General features: G+C 47.3%; 8 protein-coding genes across 8 annotated transcripts; 4 read left to right on the forward strand and 4 right to left on the reverse strand. All coding sequences in view use genetic code 12, as the record gives it.

Moving 5' to 3' along the window:
* Positions 1–893: 893 nt before the first annotated feature.
* On the forward strand, positions 894–2,456 carry ECM25 (Ecm25p; the record flags this gene model as incomplete). Its single annotated transcript, XM_029036026.2, has 1 exon — positions 894–2,456. The coding sequence occupies one exon, from the start codon at positions 894–896 to the stop codon at positions 2,454–2,456; it is 1,563 nt and encodes a 520-aa protein (XP_028891268.2).
* Positions 2,457–2,538: 82 nt separating this feature from the next.
* On the reverse strand, positions 2,539–3,873 carry CJI96_0002512 (uncharacterized protein; the record flags this gene model as incomplete). The annotated part of the gene is made up of 1 exon (XM_029036027.2): positions 2,539–3,873. One exon carries the CDS (start codon positions 3,871–3,873, stop codon positions 2,539–2,541), a length of 1,335 nt encoding a protein of 444 aa, XP_028891269.1.
* Positions 3,874–4,496: 623 nt separating this feature from the next.
* CJI96_0002513 (spermine synthase) lies at positions 4,497–5,444 on the reverse strand (the record flags this gene model as incomplete). Its single annotated transcript, XM_029036028.2, has 1 exon — positions 4,497–5,444. One exon carries the CDS (start codon positions 5,442–5,444, stop codon positions 4,497–4,499), a length of 948 nt encoding a protein of 315 aa, XP_028891270.2.
* Positions 5,445–7,799: 2,355 nt separating this feature from the next.
* Positions 7,800–9,419, forward strand: STP2 (Stp2p; the record flags this gene model as incomplete). The annotated part of the gene is made up of 1 exon (XM_029036029.2): positions 7,800–9,419. One exon carries the CDS (start codon positions 7,800–7,802, stop codon positions 9,417–9,419), a length of 1,620 nt encoding a protein of 539 aa, XP_028891271.2.
* Positions 9,420–9,474: 55 nt separating this feature from the next.
* RMP1 (Rmp1p) lies at positions 9,475–10,092 on the reverse strand (the record flags this gene model as incomplete). The annotated part of the gene is made up of 1 exon (XM_029036030.1): positions 9,475–10,092. One exon carries the CDS (start codon positions 10,090–10,092, stop codon positions 9,475–9,477), a length of 618 nt encoding a protein of 205 aa, XP_028891272.1.
* Positions 10,093–10,523: 431 nt separating this feature from the next.
* On the forward strand, positions 10,524–11,693 carry CJI96_0002516 (uncharacterized protein; the record flags this gene model as incomplete). Its single annotated transcript, XM_029036031.2, has 1 exon — positions 10,524–11,693. One exon carries the CDS (start codon positions 10,524–10,526, stop codon positions 11,691–11,693), a length of 1,170 nt encoding a protein of 389 aa, XP_028891273.1.
* Positions 11,694–12,093: 400 nt separating this feature from the next.
* Positions 12,094–12,612, forward strand: CJI96_0002517 (U2-type spliceosomal complex subunit; the record flags this gene model as incomplete). Its single annotated transcript, XM_029036032.1, has 1 exon — positions 12,094–12,612. One exon carries the CDS (start codon positions 12,094–12,096, stop codon positions 12,610–12,612), a length of 519 nt encoding a protein of 172 aa, XP_028891274.1.
* Positions 12,613–12,693: 81 nt separating this feature from the next.
* SPA2 (Spa2p) lies at positions 12,694–16,581 on the reverse strand (the record flags this gene model as incomplete). The annotated part of the gene is made up of 1 exon (XM_029036033.2): positions 12,694–16,581. One exon carries the CDS (start codon positions 16,579–16,581, stop codon positions 12,694–12,696), a length of 3,888 nt encoding a protein of 1,295 aa, XP_028891275.2.
* Between the last annotated feature and the right edge of the window lie 803 nt (positions 16,582–17,384).

The raw sequence follows: 17,384 nt of genomic DNA on the forward strand, positions 1-17,384 counted from the left end.
TTACTCAAGATATGAGGTGGAAGACGGTGAGGAAATCTCCAAAAATCACTCCGAAGGTTCACAATTGAGGGTGTGGTGAAAAGGGTAAGAAATGTAGGCCGACAGTCGATTCTTGGAATCCAGCAGAACATAGCTTGCGACACACAGTTCTAAAAAGCCACAATGTGCTTTCCGAATAATCAGAATGGTGAATTCCGATGAAGGCATATCTACATATTTTACCTTCCCAGATAATGGTCACTAGTCATCATCTCATGAAGATGGAACGTGGTCACCAAAAGTGTGCCATGGCAACGTCAGAGACTGCCAAATAGCTTTCCTATCTAGCTTCTATTCCATGGTCAAAAAAATTATCTAAGGGCTTTTCGATTGCCAAATTACATGACTTTCTACCTTGCCTCTGTGTTTCAACATAAATGGCTGCAAAATACTACCCAATTAGGACAACGCGCCTCGAGGCCACAATGGGTAAGCTTGAACTTGTAACCTCCAGTCACTCGATTCTACAGCAATTTCTTCTTTTGCTCAATCTGCTCGATCCAATTCAATTTGCTTCCTCTTGCATTCTGATCATTCTTCATTCCTCCTCAACCACTGTCCTTCTCGGCCCCGTGCGGTTCCGATGTTTACCTTTTCCCCAATGCAAACGGCCCTACCACCCAACTACGTTCAGCCCAATTCTTCAAGATTACAGTACCAAAAAAAAAAAATCCTACGCCGAAACCGACACCAAATATTTCAGATTTTTTGTCAATTTCTCTCTATCTCTCGTTTTTAGTGGTAATTTCATTCCCCTTATCTGGGCCACCCGCACCGCGGTAATGTCTACTGGCTCTTTTTCGCTCTGAAATCTCTCCTTCACCTTTCCTCCTCCAAACCTTCTCTTTACCCCCATGGAGAGAATATTCTTCAAATCAGACATCGAGGACGCGTACCTGGGCTTGCCCATCTACGTGTTTGACACGTCCTATTTGCCCTCCCCAGACGTGATCGACTATGACCTCTTCATCCCAACGCTTATGAATACGTTACCGCTGGAAAAGTACATCTTGGTGATGTTCTCGTGTGGTTTGAACAAAATACTGTGGATCCACGGTGTCAAGTTCTTACGGCTGTTTCTTTCGCCCGAGACGTCCAACTTCGATAATCTACATAAGATCATAGCTGTTCACGAAAGCTGGTTTGTGAAATCCATAGCGCTGATCTTGACCAACATCTCCATCTCGAAAAAGACTTTGACTCGCTTGCACAAGCTCTTTGACCCTTCATCCCGCCATCTGGATACTCTTATAAGCTGTGGCTCCTTGGCTGAACTTCTGGGATACGTTGATATCACCAGGTTGAAGATATCCTTAAACATTTACAAGCACGATGCCCAGACAACCAACTCCACCAAAATCTCATTCAATTGCCCGACAATGAGCCTTATAACAGAAAAAACGACCTACTCTCCACATTCGGATCCCCTATTCACCTACCACTTCAATCAAATCTTCCGCATTATCGATACGTACGGTCCCAAGGCTCAAGACATCTTCATGAAGCCAGGGAACCGCCAGAACACAGAAATCTTATTTCAATGCATCCTCCGAAACCAATTTATCTGGATTAACGACTGGGATCTCCATTGCATCGCTCTGACATTCAAAAAGATTCTTCTGACAGTGACGCCTCCCCTTATTGACATTGACGATATCACTTTGCCCATGAAGGATGATTTGGACTACACTTTGATGGTTTTGAACAAAAACTTTGCTTTAGGCACTGCTGCCGCATCAGTTTTGTTTCGTGTGATCGACCTATGCTCTAAAATAGTGGACCACACTGATGCAACTAGACATCAACCACTTAGCATTCTGAAGTGCATGTGTCACGCTTTAACTCATGAACTAAAACTGCTGCAAAACACACACCGTACATCAATTGCCGTAAGGTACATCAAAAACCTCATTTTGCATTGGGGCAAAATACGACCCTTGTTCTATGGTAGGCTTTCAGACACTGCTGAAGGTTGCAAAGAGAATGAAAAATACGACGAACTGTATGACCTATCGCATGACATCACCATGGAGGAAGCCAACACTAGTGGAGAAGAGGAGAATCAAAGAGTTCAGGTTAACACAAATACCATTCTAGACAACAACACTGCACTAGCATTACCAAGCGAACCAAATGAAAAATCAACACCGCCTCCAAGGCCAGCCACAAGACGAGCATATACAAAAGAACCATCAAAGAAGGAAAAGCTACAGGATGTATCCAATATCAAAGCACAATGGCCTCCACAAAAGTATAAATTCAAGAGAGACAACCTACCTACGAAAGAGAAGCCTGTAGAGGAGGAAGTGCCACAGTTGCCTGTGAAACGACCAGTGGTGAGAGGACGAAAGGTAGGAGAGCTAACGAGGCTTTTTGAGGAAAGAACTCAGGCCATGAAGCTACTTGGCGCTATATAATACTTGTATACATTGGGAACATCGGAAATTCGGCAGGCATTATTATACAACTATTGTACAAGGAACTAATATACAGATTTTATCAATCGCCAACCAAGCGGCTATCGATGTTGTCGATGGTAAGATCGCTGTTGGAGTTACCATGCGTGGCATTGGCAACGGCTGCGATTGCTGCTGCTGCAGTGCTATCGTTATGGTCCGAGTCATGAAGACCGTGCTCTTGCAACTGTTGCTGGTAGTGTTGTAGTTGTTGCTCGTCCAAGTGATGCAGATGATGGGAAAGGGAATGAGAGATGTCCTCGTGGTGATGGTGATGGTGGGAGTTGTGGGCGTCTTCAGCAGCCTGAATCTGCCGCTGCAACTCCTCGTGCCGCTGCCTCTCCAACTCGTACAGCATAACTTCGTCGTGGTCATCGTCGTCGTCGCCATCCATAACCTCGTGGTACAGCGCAGCGTTGCGGCGTCTCTTGACCCCCAGTGGAGTCACGCCAGCACCCATATACTTGTTCAGCTTCTTGAGTTTCCGCTTGTAGCCTCGAATCTCGTTGTATATGTCTTCTCTTTTGATCAACACGTCCGGGAACTGGTGCTTTATTTTCGCCTCGATGTGCGATGGTTTGGTGCCTACCTTGTACAAATCCAATATGAGCAAGTTCAACTCGTCTGACCGTTTACGCAACATTGGATGATTAGACAACGGGTCCAATTGCGGATGGTTGTGCTCGTTGCAAGTCGTTCTTAGAGACCAAATCGAGTTGCTTTTCCGGAACGACGCAGTCATGGAGAACGGGCACCGCAACTTCTTGGTTCTGGCATGGGAGTCCAACACGTACCCTGTGCCAGCTTCGTTCAACTCACGTTGTGCAGCCTCTTCCTCCTCCTCCTGCTGCTGCTGCTGTATCGTCTTGCCCTTCTTGTGGCGGTACCTCCCACCCAACTCACACGTGTAGTAAATGGCTTTCCGATTGGAATGGGCAATGACAATACCAAACCCATTGACCCGGGCGAAATCCGCAATGAACTCGTTGAGCTCCTCTCTTGTGTGGAAATTCTGTTCCGGGAACGGCCGGGTGATCAAGTTGCCTTCGTTGGTGATGGTGTTTTCCAGCACCGGGTATATTTTCAGCCTCAGATCAATGATGGGCTCTGGAATCTGGATGTTGTACTCCAGCTCGCCCACATCGTGTAGGTGCTGTTGATGATGATACAACGCCTGGGCCGCCTGAGCTGCCTCGGCAGCGTGTTGTTCCTGGCTGACATCAGAGCCCTTGGAATGCTCCAATTTCACTCTGTTTTCGTCAAGCCGACTTGTGTCGATTCGACTTGTGTCGTCAAGACCATGGCCATTGACCTGGTTTTTGACTGCAGTGAGGAGCTGCTCATCGATGTTGGTAGTGTAGTCCTCTTCGTGACTCATGTGCGAGATTGATGTATCAGATGGAGTGCAAGAACCAAACGGCTGGGTAGGGCACTTACCGATTGTAGGTCGTGTTTGAGAGGAGGTAGTGTCGATGAGAATAAATTTGCTGGGTTGCCTCCTTCCCCCGGCTGTGTGCAGGACACGCAAAATGGCGGGTACCCTTAGTAATCCAGACATGAAGGATACAGTAGCTTCAGTTAGAAACGTTTGAAGCATGTGAACTTCAGAGTGGGCTGTTATATATATTATAACTGTGACCGTCTCATGGTAATCTATGTATTGATTGTTGTGGACTATGCCGGTTGATTGTATGGAAATTCGAAGCTGGACGTGGTTACAGTCCCCTCTGGATAGAGTGGTGGTGTGCAGTGTATGCAGTAGGCTCAAATTGGCTGCAAACGAACCAGAGCAAACCATATATGTCCCTGGTTGAAGCCGTCAGAAAATCCTTCAGTCTCCAACAGTCACCTTTTGTTGTATTTCAATAAGACACATCTCTGGCTAATTGTTTTTCCATCCTGCGGACTATGCAGTGAAGGCTCTGTCCCATCAGCTCAACGAGTCCTCGAGTCAGAACATCAAAGAGGTGGTCTCTAAATCACAAATGGTAGGCCCTTGCCTCAGCTGGTCTCTCTGAGTGCTCTGTCAGCCCAAGTGGGTAACACAAAAGCAGCCTCATGCACGGCTGCGCTGTAGTACTTGAACATCTTACCCTCGGTGTCTCTCAGCAACGTCCGCAACGGCTTAGTCAAGTTCTTGCTTGTGTCCATGGTGGCCACAATGAGCCCCAACTGGCCGCTTGTATATGAAGGCATGTAGCACTGACAGTACTCGACGTTGGAGAACACCTGGGCAGCTTTCTCCTTCAAGCTGCTCAAGTAGGTCAAATTGAGCCAGATGTTCTCGCTACTTTGCATAATGACAATCCCGTCCTGCTTGACAGCATCTTTCAACAAGTTGAAGTAATTGACCTGGAAAAACTCCTCTGCAGGGCCCTCCGGGTCGGACGAGTCGGTGATAATGACATCGAACTTGTGGGATTCGTCGAGCACGCTCAAATTCTGCAAGAACTGGAATCCGTCGGCAATCTCTATTTTCACTCTAGGATGATCGTGGAACTTGGCCATCTCAGGCAAGTACTTGACGCTGAGCTCGATGACCTTCTTGTCGATCTCCACCATGGTGATGTCATCGACACCTTTACCGAGATGTTTCACGAGCTCCCTTACAACGCCACAATCGCCGCCGCCAATTACCAACACCTTCTTTGGGTACGGATGGCTCATGATGGGCACGTGAGTGATGAGCTCCTGGTAGGAGAACTCGTCTTTCTCCGTGCACTGGATGATGCCGTTCAAAACAAGCACGTTGCCAAACGTCAGCGACTGAAAGATCAAGATGTCTTGGAACTCCAGCTTCTCGTGGTGGAGAATCTTGTCGATTTTGAGGCCAAACGACTGTCCAGGGAAGTACTCGTCGTTGAGCTCGTGGAACCACATGGCGCCGTTAAGCTTGGACACGGCTGGGTGGGTGAAATTGTCGAGGTCGAGGTCGAGCTGGTCAGACATTGGGAATTAAAGATAGTGGGCACAAGCGAGGGAGCAAAAGGGCTCGAAAGAGAAGGTGTGTAGTAGGTGGAAGGTGAAAATTCCGCGAACACTGTTGGGGGAGGCCGAGAGAGGGAATGTGGATGTTTAAGTAACAAGTTGGAGAAAGATTAAAGGAAAATTGAATTTGTGAGAGAGCTGGGGAAAATTTAATCTTTTTTCTGTTTGTGTTTTTATGGTTGTGGGAAAGTGGGTGCTTAGCGGTATGGAGGTAGCGCTAACGCTAGTAGTAGCAGAAGTAACCTGATGTGTGGAGAGTATCCACAGAGGAGTTTCTTAACACCTCGCAAGAAGTAGGTAACAGGTAAGTAAAGAGAGTGCAATAGTCTTTCAAATTGAACAGAATCGGTCAAGCAATTGTTGACTGTAAATTCGTCAAATCCAGTGCAATTAACTCGGGGTTCTTCCCACAGTGATCTCACTGCCCACCAAGAATCGATCGCACCTTCTGTACTTTCCAGCTACTTTCCATCCAGGCACCCCCAGCTCTTACGAGCATCATATATTCACCGTTTTGTAGCAAAAACATCATCAAATGTGACCTTTCTTGCACTTGTTGTCCCGCACAGAATCTGACTAAGGCAAGGCGGCTATTCTTCTCCTGGTACCTACGTTCTACATTTTGCAACCATTTTCCTTCAGGTTCAGCAATACAATCCTACCGAGATTGAATCGTTTCAGTTGGCATGATTGTTTCTATCTTATCTGACCCCCAATCGACTGAAATCTGATTTCTCCAATTTTTTATTCACTTCCTTGTGCAACTAGTGGTTACAATTAGCGCCGCCCAGTCATCATCAGTGCACCAGCAAATCACTTGAGCCAATGGAATACGCTCATACCTCGAGTTCCCCATGATCAATTCCTACATTATCTAGAAGAAGACGCTGCTGAAACTGGGAAAGAATTGCCTCAGGGCCTTCAACAAAGCCACTGACGCCCAACTCAACTAATCCCGTGGAATTTTCCAGGAGGCAAGAAAGCCACCTTGGACCAATAGAATGCCCCGGACCAAAATGAAGAAAAAAGAAAAAAAAAAAAAAGTATACCTCCAGTGGGGTGCTTTTTTCTCATATTCTCCAATCACGCTCCTGCGCTGTCGCCATTTTCTCCGGATTTCTCGCACAAGCACCTGCTTTTCCAGAACCCCTCATCAAGTGCTGCAAACCACTCTGGGGTAGTTATGAAGGTTTTCTCGGCAGCGTTTCCTTGATTTGAGCCCCCACAGCCTGTCAGGTAAGGTGGCCTCGGCAAGGCAATTTATGGAAGTGCTGACGGCTGCAAAAATGTCGTCGCATGGCCATCTCCTATGCCCCAGGTCATCTCCACGCACAGCACGATTTTCTAATTTTCAGTACCATTTTCGTGTTCTGGTAATGAAAATGAACATATTGATGCTTTTTTTGGCTCGTTTAAGCTCCTGGGGACCAAGTTCACTCGACCCCTGCTGAGGTAGCCGCGACATTGTCGCAAAGGCACAACGCTCAAGATGAACCTGAGAAATGTTGCAGCCATCAGCACAAATGAGTAAGGGTGTTCATGTACAAAAATAAAAAATAAGAAAAAAAAATTATGCTTGAACTGTGACGACATCATCCAAATAAGGGCCTTGACGATCATCTCTCAAGGATTATCTCACAGGCTGTCGCATTCGGCGCCTCTTTCGGCAACTCTCCCCAGATCTACCACCTCACGGAACTGCACTTCCACGAAATGTAACATGACATTATCGCCCCACTTGATATTTTTCCAACAATAAATTCGCTGACAATACTTTGTATGTGTGTTCCTGCAGAAAAGCCCAGACCCGGCGCCATGCTCCGTGCACCGTTGCCCCATCCGTCATTTTTTCCTCTTCTTCCCACACGTTGTCCAGCTTGCCTCTTCTTGCCCACCCCCCAGGCAGCGCAGGTATGTGTGTGTCCTGCGTGTAAGAGTCCGGGGTTTTTTACCTCTCCGAGAAAAATTGCGGTACGCGCACGACATTTGCATTTTTTTTTAGGGTTTTTTTTTTTTTTGAACCTTTCTTTTTCCGGTCACGGGCTCCTCTCCCTCTCGCGAAACTTAACTCTATCATCAAACAAAAAAAAAAAACTACCACTCAAAATCTTCCCACCCACTTTCTAGAGACCTTTATCGCTATACTTCTCAACCCCCTCTTGTTAGCCCTGGTATTTTTCCATCATTTGCTTCCAGTTGCCCAAAAAACCCATTCCAGCCCAACCTCGATTTTCCTTTAATTTTCGTTCCACTTGCACTGTTCTTGGGGTTGCCAGATCCACAGTTATTTGTATCCCCTAGCCAACAGCGCCCGCCATGTCCACAGAAGTACAAAAGCGCTTGAAGCAGTATCTTCACGCTGCATCGGCCCTCGAGCAGGTCATTTTGGCGCCTCTCGTGTGGTTGTGCTCCTTGATCGCTGCCCTCTTGCTTCCAGCCAGAATCGCCACTTTGGAGCAGCCAGTATCCCAAAAGAAGCAGAACGCCGATAATATGTCCCTTTTTCCTTCCATCAGCAACGTGGCCATTGACCGTCACGAGGTGAATGAGGAAAGTGACGAACCCTCCTCCAGCCGCCCCATCCCTTGCTCCACAGGTATCACCACTCGCCTCTTGCCCTTTAAAAACGCAAAGGGGGAAATTGAGTGGGCCTTCACCGAAGACATGCCTCCAGGAACTGAACTAGAGGCGTTTAGAATTCACCACGAGCCTTCAAAAGTGGGCGCCGCCGTCAAGAAGGATACCGACGATATCTTATCTCCCGTGACCTCAAGCAGCTCCAACAACGAATCTGTTGTTTACGACAAACCATCTAATATGCCTCAGGTTAATACCCCCTCCTCCACTTCCTCAGACGATGAGAAGGCTTCTGGCAAGGAGGACGGTGCCGGAGAGTCCTCAGATGGTCATGTTCACCAGTGTCCCCACTGTAGCACCTCTTTTAAGATGAGAGGTTACTTGACCCGCCACATGAAGAAGCACGCTTCGGAAAAGGCTTACAAGTGTCCGTTCCACAAGGCGTCGGTCTACAAAGACGAAAATGATGTGGTACACAAGTGCCACCCCACAGGTGGCTTCTCCAGAAGAGACACCTACAAGACCCATTTGAAGAGCCGCCACTTCAAGTATCCAGACAACACACCCATCAAAGCAAGAAGTACATCAGCAGGTAACTGCTCCATGTGTGGTGAATGGTTCGAAAACGGTGAGATTTGGTGTGAGATGCACGTTGAAGGTGGTGAGTGTAAATACTTGCCCGCAGGTTTCAAGGGCAAGTCAAGAATAAAGAATAGAATCAAGAAGCAACTTGCCCAAATGCAGAAGCAGGAGAGGAAAGTGAAGCAGAGAGCGAAGAAAAACTCTCAATCTCCAGTGATGGGCACGCCTAACTCCATGACTACACCAATGCCTCCAACTACGAGTTCTTGTGACTACCATGACTCTCCATCGTCCACGTCCAGTTCCATGCATAGTCAACACAATACTCAGCAAAGTATCAAGCATGAACTGCCAATGGACATGGCCACAACCACCACAACTCTTGCAGAAATCCAATCTGCGCTTTCTCCGGATGACTACGATGACAGATGGTGCCTTGACACTGAACAGCTTATATTCCCTATTCCAACCCCAGATATGGTTCTTCGGCAGCATAGTGAAATGATGGGCGCCTCCATGGCTACCCAGAGTTATGTGCCGCAAGCATATCCGCAAATGTATCAACAGCCTATGCAACAGCAAATGCCTCAACAAGTGCCACAACAAGGGCCTCATCAGATTTATGAGCCTCAGCAACAACAACAAGTTCAACAGGAACACACACAGAAATTCTATAGGCAACAGCTACCGGCGCACATTCGGACCCAAATGCAGATGCAAATGCCGTTGGGGTTCCATGGAGATGAAAACTCAATGATACGGGAAAAGGGATACTAATAGTGATGAATTAATGGACATGTTGTACAGTAAAATGCAATAATTTCAGTAGTCCTTAGCCAAAGATGTCGTCGATGGCAGACTTGGATTTCTTCTTCTTTTTCTTCTTCTTCTTTTCACTCTTGCCTGAATCTGGTTCCTCTCTTGAGCGTTTTTTTGGAGCAATGTCCTCAAACAAGTCTATGGTCCTGACCTCTGGCAGAGGTTCAGGCTTTGATACCAGATCAATAGTCAACTCCTCGCCAATATCATCAGCATCGATTTTAACAGATTTCAAAGGTTTCTCTTGCATGTGTCTCCTGCTTTGAACGCCCTCAATCTCTAATAGTAGCGATCTAAGGGCACTCAAGTTGGCCACCAAGACAAACCCTAAATTGACAAATTGACCCAAGGCGATCACCGAATGGAAATGATAAAACGCTTTCCCCATCACTCTAGTAAGCAAGTGAGATGCCACTGCAGCAACTTCCTTCTCCAACTCCTCTCTCCTTCGTATCTTCTTTGCCTCCTGGGCTTCATAGATTCCTCGTAGCACTTTCCTCACTCCCCTGTGGATCATATCAAAATACCGCCACCAAACAGCCACTCTGTGCTGGTTGTAGTTTCTGTGATAGAGAAGGTGAAGTATGGCGTACTCGTTTTGAAGCTGTTCAAGTTTGTCATTCGGTAGCATAAGTAAAAGCAGTTGATAGATGAGTTCCGCGATGAGATGGTGTGGTGGTGATGGGACAATGTATTTCTCGGCCAACGTGATTTTGGAAGAAATTTTGTAAAGAGGGGTTTTGAATTATATTCAATGATTGAGATATCAAGAGCTCGAGTAGTATTTCGAAACAAATGTGGAGTTGGTAGGAACCCCTTTTGAGGGCCCCGTCAAGGGCCCTCTTTTGGCTGCAAATGGGTGCAAAATCATGTGAGTGTACGATCGCAAGTACGTGGCCCAATTTGCAATAAATAAAGAGCTTTAAAATTCAATTATATTGCTGTATCTAGGAGCTCGGTTTTTTTCTATATTCGAGATTGTCAGTTCTTCTAGCTTCCCTTACATTACCCACCTGACGGTGCATCGCGAAATTTACCTCAATCTCATCACAACTTCTTTTAATGGACGAGGTCATTGCCAAGGCACGTGCGCTCCTCCAGAGCAGCCAGGAGACCAAAGCGTTAGAGTTGTTGGGGCCCCATGTTGCCAAAAAGAGCGACGACCCCAGGCTCCTCGAGGTGTTTGGTGAGTGTCTACTAGAAGCAAACGACGTTGAGGCTGCCTATAACGTATTGCAAAAAGCGGTGTCTCTGGACCCAGACGGCAGCTTGGGCGTCGACAAATTCTTGTACTTGGGTCAGATCATTGGCGGAAGTGATGGAATTGAACATATCAACGTGGCGTTGGCCAAGCTTCAAGAGCAGCTTGAGAAGGTGGTGGATAACCTGGGCACCGATGATACGGTGCTTGTGGAGCTTGCCAAGTTGTACCCTTCCACAGAGGACTTGGCGGGGCATTTGATCAAGAAGTTGAACCAGGGTATATTCGCTGAGATCGAGATCTGGATGACTGACTTATGCATGGAGCCAGAGGCGGAGGAGCAGTGTGACAAGTTGATCTCGCACTCGTTGAGTCTTGATGAGACAAATCCGGAGGCCCATTCGCATTTGGCTTCGATCAGAATATCGCAGCAGAAAAACGACGAGGCCAGAGAAGCTTTGCAGAGATCGTGGGAGTTGTTCCAGGCCAAAAAGCAGGCTTTGGAGGAGTCTCACGATAAAGGTGATGGCGTCGACGCTTCTTTGGAGTATGTGGAGTTGGTGCAGCCGCTCTTGGGCCTCTCGAGATTTGCTATTGAGCTTGAAATGTACGACGTCGCTCCGTCAATTGCAGCAAGCGTTGCTGAAATCAACGATAATGCGCTTGACGCTTTCTACTACGAAGCGTTGGCTCATTTGCTTCGTGCGAAGAAAATTTACGGTGACTCTAACCCAGAGTCAGTACCAGCGGAAAGCGATTACAGAGAGATTGATTTGAGAGAGGTGATTAGCTCGGAAAACGAGGACGTTCAGTCGGGGCTTCACGATGCTCGTTCGGCGCTCACCCAGGGCTATAGAGTGTTGAACAGTGCTGATGCTGAGGCCATGGACCCAGATGTGGCTGGCCAGGTATCTGAGCTTTTGAGTGCACTTGGCGGGCCTATCATGGCAGACTTGATGCCCGAGCGCAAGAGCCATGAAGACGACGAAGACGAAGACTGGGAAGATGAAATTGTCAGCGACAATGAGTAGATTGAAGATGACACTAGGATTCTTTGTTCCGAGGAGACACAGGTGACGAAGCTCAGAGGCTCGAGTTCAGGTCCGGAAAATAATGTTCCCGATGAAATGTCCCCCTGGAAGTCAGGAATTTGTTATCTTCGTATATCTTCCAGCGCCAACCATCAACTCATATCTCGGCTACGGGACACCCGGAAATGGCTGCGAAAAGCTCATCCACATTGTACATAAGATGGCCACACAGCAACGGAATACACATTTACAATCACACTTATATAAGGCATGGCACAAAACGACTTTAAAAAGCTGTTTTTCTGAAAGTAGCAATAGTAAATCCAATCTACCCCCCTTTTGAACTCTATTGCCCTTGCTATATAACACATGAGTGCGCATATAATCTTCAACACTCGTGATGACTACAAATCATAGACCCACGCTTGAAAGTAAGCGAGGAAGAGCAAATCCCATAAAAAATACGATCAAGCATGCACGAGCCTTGAGTGGGCAGATGGGGCTAAAATTGAGGCCCGACATTGAAGGTGCAAAAGTGTCTACGAGTCTCGGGAAGAGAGCATTGGAAGACCCGGAATCAAGCACCAAAAGGCAAAAAGGGGAACTGGAGAACCTGGAGCCATCAGAACGTCATAATAGTGACTCCTTGAGTTTGGAGAGTGGAAGTGTCACAGACGATGAGCGTGAGGAAGATGAGAATGTCGAATCTCGGGAGGTGATAGAGAAGGTGAAGGAGGATGAGGATAAGAAGAACCACAAGGGGCTACAAAATAAACTGGAACTGCCACGTAAAAGCTCGTGGCGAAACACCCCGTTTAGAAATAAAGTAGAGCCTCGCAAGGAGTCTTTGCCGACATATACCACTGACACGTTGCACTCAGACAAGCACCAGAAGTTTCTCAACAAATACATTCACTAGTACGATTTACGACATTTATATAACGATTATCATAGCATTTCCTTAACTATTATACAAGACAAAATTGACGAGATTGTATGCTCACGTCAAGTCGTCATCGGGTTGATTGAGTCTGGCGTCGAGTTGGGCAATATCCTCCTTCAAACTGGCCTCTTCGACCGTTTTCACCAACTCCTTAGTGCACTTGGCAATATCAAACGAAATTCCAGCAAGACGCTGCTTGAAGTTTTTGTCTGCAAATTCTTCGTCGCTCTTGTCAGCGTTGGGTCTGCAAAGGTTGTTCATACGGTGGTTGCAGTCCTCCAAACTCGTAACCACCCACGAGCCATGCTCCTTCAACTGGTAGTTACGCGTTTGGTTCATAGAAGTTTTGGTAGCTTCTGCCATCTGCCTGATCACTTCAGAAATGGCCTTGGAATTTTCTCTCAATTCACCCCTAGTTGCGTCAGGTTTTTTTATAGCGGTAAGTAAGTCTTGGATTGTGGAAATCACTTGGACAGTCTGATGCTCTAAATAAAGTAACACTTGGGTTAACGTGTTGTCTGGGTCGTCAATATCGAACAAGTCGAAATTGAATGTAGCTGCTGCCATCGACTTTCTATATTCCTGCCGTTGTCTAGCCTCTTCCTCCTGTTCATCGTAGTCACTCTCCTCCTCTGATTCTTCCTCCTTCTTCTCTGAATAGTTTACCTTCTTCACCTTGAAAGAGGGTGACTTACTAGAGAGTGATTTTAATGAAGGTTTTTGTTTCAACCCAACCTCCCCTTTCTCAGAAGAGCCGGTTGATGAGCCCGCTGGAACCTGCTCTTTCTTAGTATCGAGGTCTCGGTCAACCTTGGGTGTTTCGTCAACAGTTGGCTTCTCTTCGACCTTCTTGATGCCCTCACCTATCTTCTCATCGTGCCTCTTGATGCTCTCAGTTGGCTTCTCTTCAAGCTTCTTGATGCTCTCAGCAGCCTTCTTGGCACCAGCAAAAGAAGCAGCTCCGGCAGTAAGGCCGACAGCAGCCTTTGAAGCTGTCTCGGCGCCTGTAGCCTTCAGCACGCTCTCATCGGTGAAATGATCAGTGGTTTCCTTCAACTCGGGCTTCGCTGCATTTTCTGGTTGATTGGCATCAATCAGCTTGGACTTGACAGATTCATATGGCTCCACAGCTTCAGATGGCTTGACATCCTCGCTCGTTTCCTTCTTCCTCTCATTTTTAAGTGGTGTTGTCTTATCCTCCTCATCCTTCGGTTCTCCGGCGAATTTATTTCTAAGAGTCTGGAAAAGACTTCTGCTTCTAGTTGGGGTGTTCTCAGCTGTTTTTTGACTAGCTGGACTCAGCTGATTGGGGCTACTTGCTGCGCTTGCGTCCTTCGATAACAATTCCTTTGCGTTCTTCACAGACATCAGAGAGGGAGATTTCGTTTTTGATGACACTTTGTTACTGGAGTTCTCTTCGGGGCTCTCAAACTGTCTGACTTTGTCTAAGATATTGACGCGTGAGGCAGAATGTGGAGTTGAAGGAGCTAAGTTCTCCTTGTTTTGAGACGGGTTCTTTTCAAAATCAGGCTTCACATCGGCATTTGCTTTATCCGATTCAAACACCGCGTTCGATTTTTTGTTGAGTTCGGTCAAAGAACGATCTTTGCTCTCGGCAGATAAAGACTCCGTTGCTGGCGTCGCTGACGTAGCTGCTGTCGCTGCTGCGCCAGTTGCTGCAACTGCTGCGCCAGCTTTGGCCACACCATTTGATTTGTCCAGGTCAATTGACTTCTTCTCCTTTTCGGGTGTTGCGGGCTTAGTTTCCTCTGCTCTGGAACGTGCTAGTCTTTCGAACATAGACAACTTCTTCACAGGTTCCTCCTCCTGGGGTTCCTTGTCGACCTGGTCACTGGACTCACCCATCGGCAAAGATCCAGGAAGAATCCGGGCTGGGCTAGGGGTATCAACGTGCGTCTCATTCTTGACAGGTTTAAGAGACTCCTTCGAAAGAGTGTGCAGCCTTGGGGTAGAATAGTCCTCCATTGGGCTCACGCCACGAGAGTTTGCAGACCTATCCTTACCAGCCGGAGGACTGAGATTCGTTGACTTGCCAATTTTGAGTGGTCGTATGGCATCGTTGGATTCCTGGACCTGGCTTTGGTTGATTTGACTTGCTTGGGTAAGTTCACCATCACCATTACCATCATTGAGCTTGCAAGCAGACACAAGATCGCATACAGTGAAGGCGAGTTCGTCAACTGACCTTTCAACAAGAACTCGAGGTAAAAGCTTACTATTAGAGCCATAGTATCTCGTAGCAGTCAAGGAGTGGCTGGCAGCTTCTCTCACATTTGTAGCTAGGTGCTCGTGCTCATACGAGGAACTCCTATCGCTGGCGAGTGCAAGCTTGTTTGCTAGGCATGCAACGTGTGACATCTTCTCAAAAAGGACGTCCTGATCAGAGTCGTCATCATAAACGCTGGTGATAAATGTCTCTATGGCGGCAAAGAACTGAGCCGCCAGCTTCAACGGTATTACGCCATCTGGAGATACATTCTGCCTCAACCGAGGTTCAGATGAGAGAATATTTTTCTTGATAATACCTGCTTGGGATTCCTGGTATCTTTGCTGCCATTTTGCAACCTCAGTACGTAAAAGCTGCTCTTTCTTGGAGACTGAAACAGGCACATGAGATGCATCCATGGATTGCAATTTGTCGTGAAGCTTTTTCAACTCTTCGTTGACACTCATGTCCGTAGTAGACGTTGGGAGAGCAGCTGATCTGGGAGGAGACTGATTCGGAGAGCCACTGATCTGAGATCTTGAGACTGCTTCCACTGCCTGGGTCAATGAACCTGAGTGAGAACGAGGGCCTTGATGGCCTGGCGAACTATTAAGGTGACTGGACAGCGAGTCTTCTCTCGATAAATTGGCGAGGTCTCTAGACTGATGCCTCGAGTCCTTCCAGTGCTTATTCTTCAACGCCTGATTCTCAAGTCTCAATGCAGCACTGGATGACTTTAAGCTCTCGAGCTCGTCCCGGAGGGCACTGAGCTCCTTTGGATCAACCGAATTGGCGCTCTTGGCAAGATGCTGCTTGTGTTCAGCCTCAAGAGCATCTTTCTGCGAGAGCGTAGTTGCCAAATTCGTCTTGAGGTCCTCGTTGGTCTTCTCAAGCTGCTCTGCGCGTTCCTCGGACGCCTGGAGTGAGCGCTTAAGCTCGTCGATCTCGACGTCAAGCGATCTACTGCCATTACTGTGTTCAACCACTTCTCTCTGGGCTGGCTGCTGCACCTCCTTCGACTCATCTTCGTCCTCCTCGTCACTCGACCACGTCAAATTGGCCTTTGTAGGAATAACAGTCGTGGGCTGCACGGCAATGGTCTGCTTGGAGGTGTCTTCGTGGGACACTTGCAGATCGTCAATAGAATCGTCAGGCGCCTCCCTTGGTGTGTCATTCACCGTCAGATGAGAGATGTCCTCATCGGCCACACGATTCAAATCGGCACTTTCCGCGATGGATCCTCCTTTGGAGTGCTGTTGATACAGCGACTGCGAGTAAGCGTGCGAGGGGGTCTTTTGGTGAACGTATGAGACTGGCGATTGAGGACCCTGGCCTTGACCAGAAACGCTTCCCGTCGAATCACTGGGAATGTGCAAGTTTCTGCGGGAGATCTCATAGCTGATGTCCAGCACCAAGTCCTTGAACCTTGTTTGAGGCAACAGGGAGAGCTTTTGTCTCGCCTGGTTACGTTTTGGGTGGAACGTCAGTTTTGGAAGCAAAAAGTCGGGCTCTGCCCTGGACTCGTCGATTCTTCGTTTCAACTCATCGTACACGTCTGTGCTCAACTCACGGAACTGGGCACTCAGCAACTTGAGGAGCTTCTCCCTCGCTCTCATGGCTCTGGAGCTTGTGCTCTTCGCTCTCTGGCCCAGGTCGTCCAGAATGTCGAGGAACTGCTTGAGCACTTTATAGTGGTGCAGCAAATCGGGCTCCGACATTGCACGAAAAATGGATTTTTATGGCTTGGTCTGAAGATGGGCTGAAGTTAGCTACTAGTTGAAGTAGGTTTCTGCAGTAGAGGTTTTTTTAGTGATTGGATCGTGACGCGCCTCGATTTTTCTGGGACACGACAAACTGAGGGAAAGACACAGTAAACAAACGAGGGTGGGTTGCGAGGAATGTTTGATTTTTTAATTGATTGCAAAGCTTTTGAGGTGTTTGGAAACATCTTGTTGTAGTTTTTTTTTTTTTTTGTTCGTTTGCTTTTGTATTGGCTAGGCTTTTTTTGTCGTTGTCCTGTTGCTAGAATGTGTTCTGTTTTGCAGCCATTAAGTGAAATCGCGCGTGAGATGTGAAAAATCGCTTTCAGAGGGCAAGAGAGACGTAGCGGGGGGAAGTAAAAAGAGTGAACAAAATGGTGATCCAGGCGAAAACTTCTGGAAGGTGCTTGGAAGCGGTGGTTTAGGAGGCAGATTTTCCAACGGCGCGAGAATCATTGAATTTGAATGAGGGGGGTGGTAATTTGGGTAACGTTGGTAGTACCTGTGTTTCGCAGCCGTCAGAGGTGGTCTTTCTAGGAAACAGTAGAGCTACACCAAAGACGGTCACATCTGTGCTTCTGTATTTTTTACTATTTCGAGAAAAATTAGGGTTTCCATTGCATCAGAAGCATAAAATTCAGGGAGAAGTTTTCTTTTGTCTGAGGGGCATACGTCCCATCTATTCTGAAATATGTGGTGATGAGCAGGATCCTACTAGCATCTCTACTTAAATCTTCGACGTTCTTACCCCACTATAAAGT

Source organism: Candidozyma auris, chromosome 2 (genome assembly GCF_003013715.1).
Source record: "Candidozyma auris chromosome 2, complete sequence".
Classification (NCBI taxonomy): domain Eukaryota; kingdom Fungi; phylum Ascomycota; class Pichiomycetes; order Serinales; family Metschnikowiaceae; genus Candidozyma; species Candidozyma auris.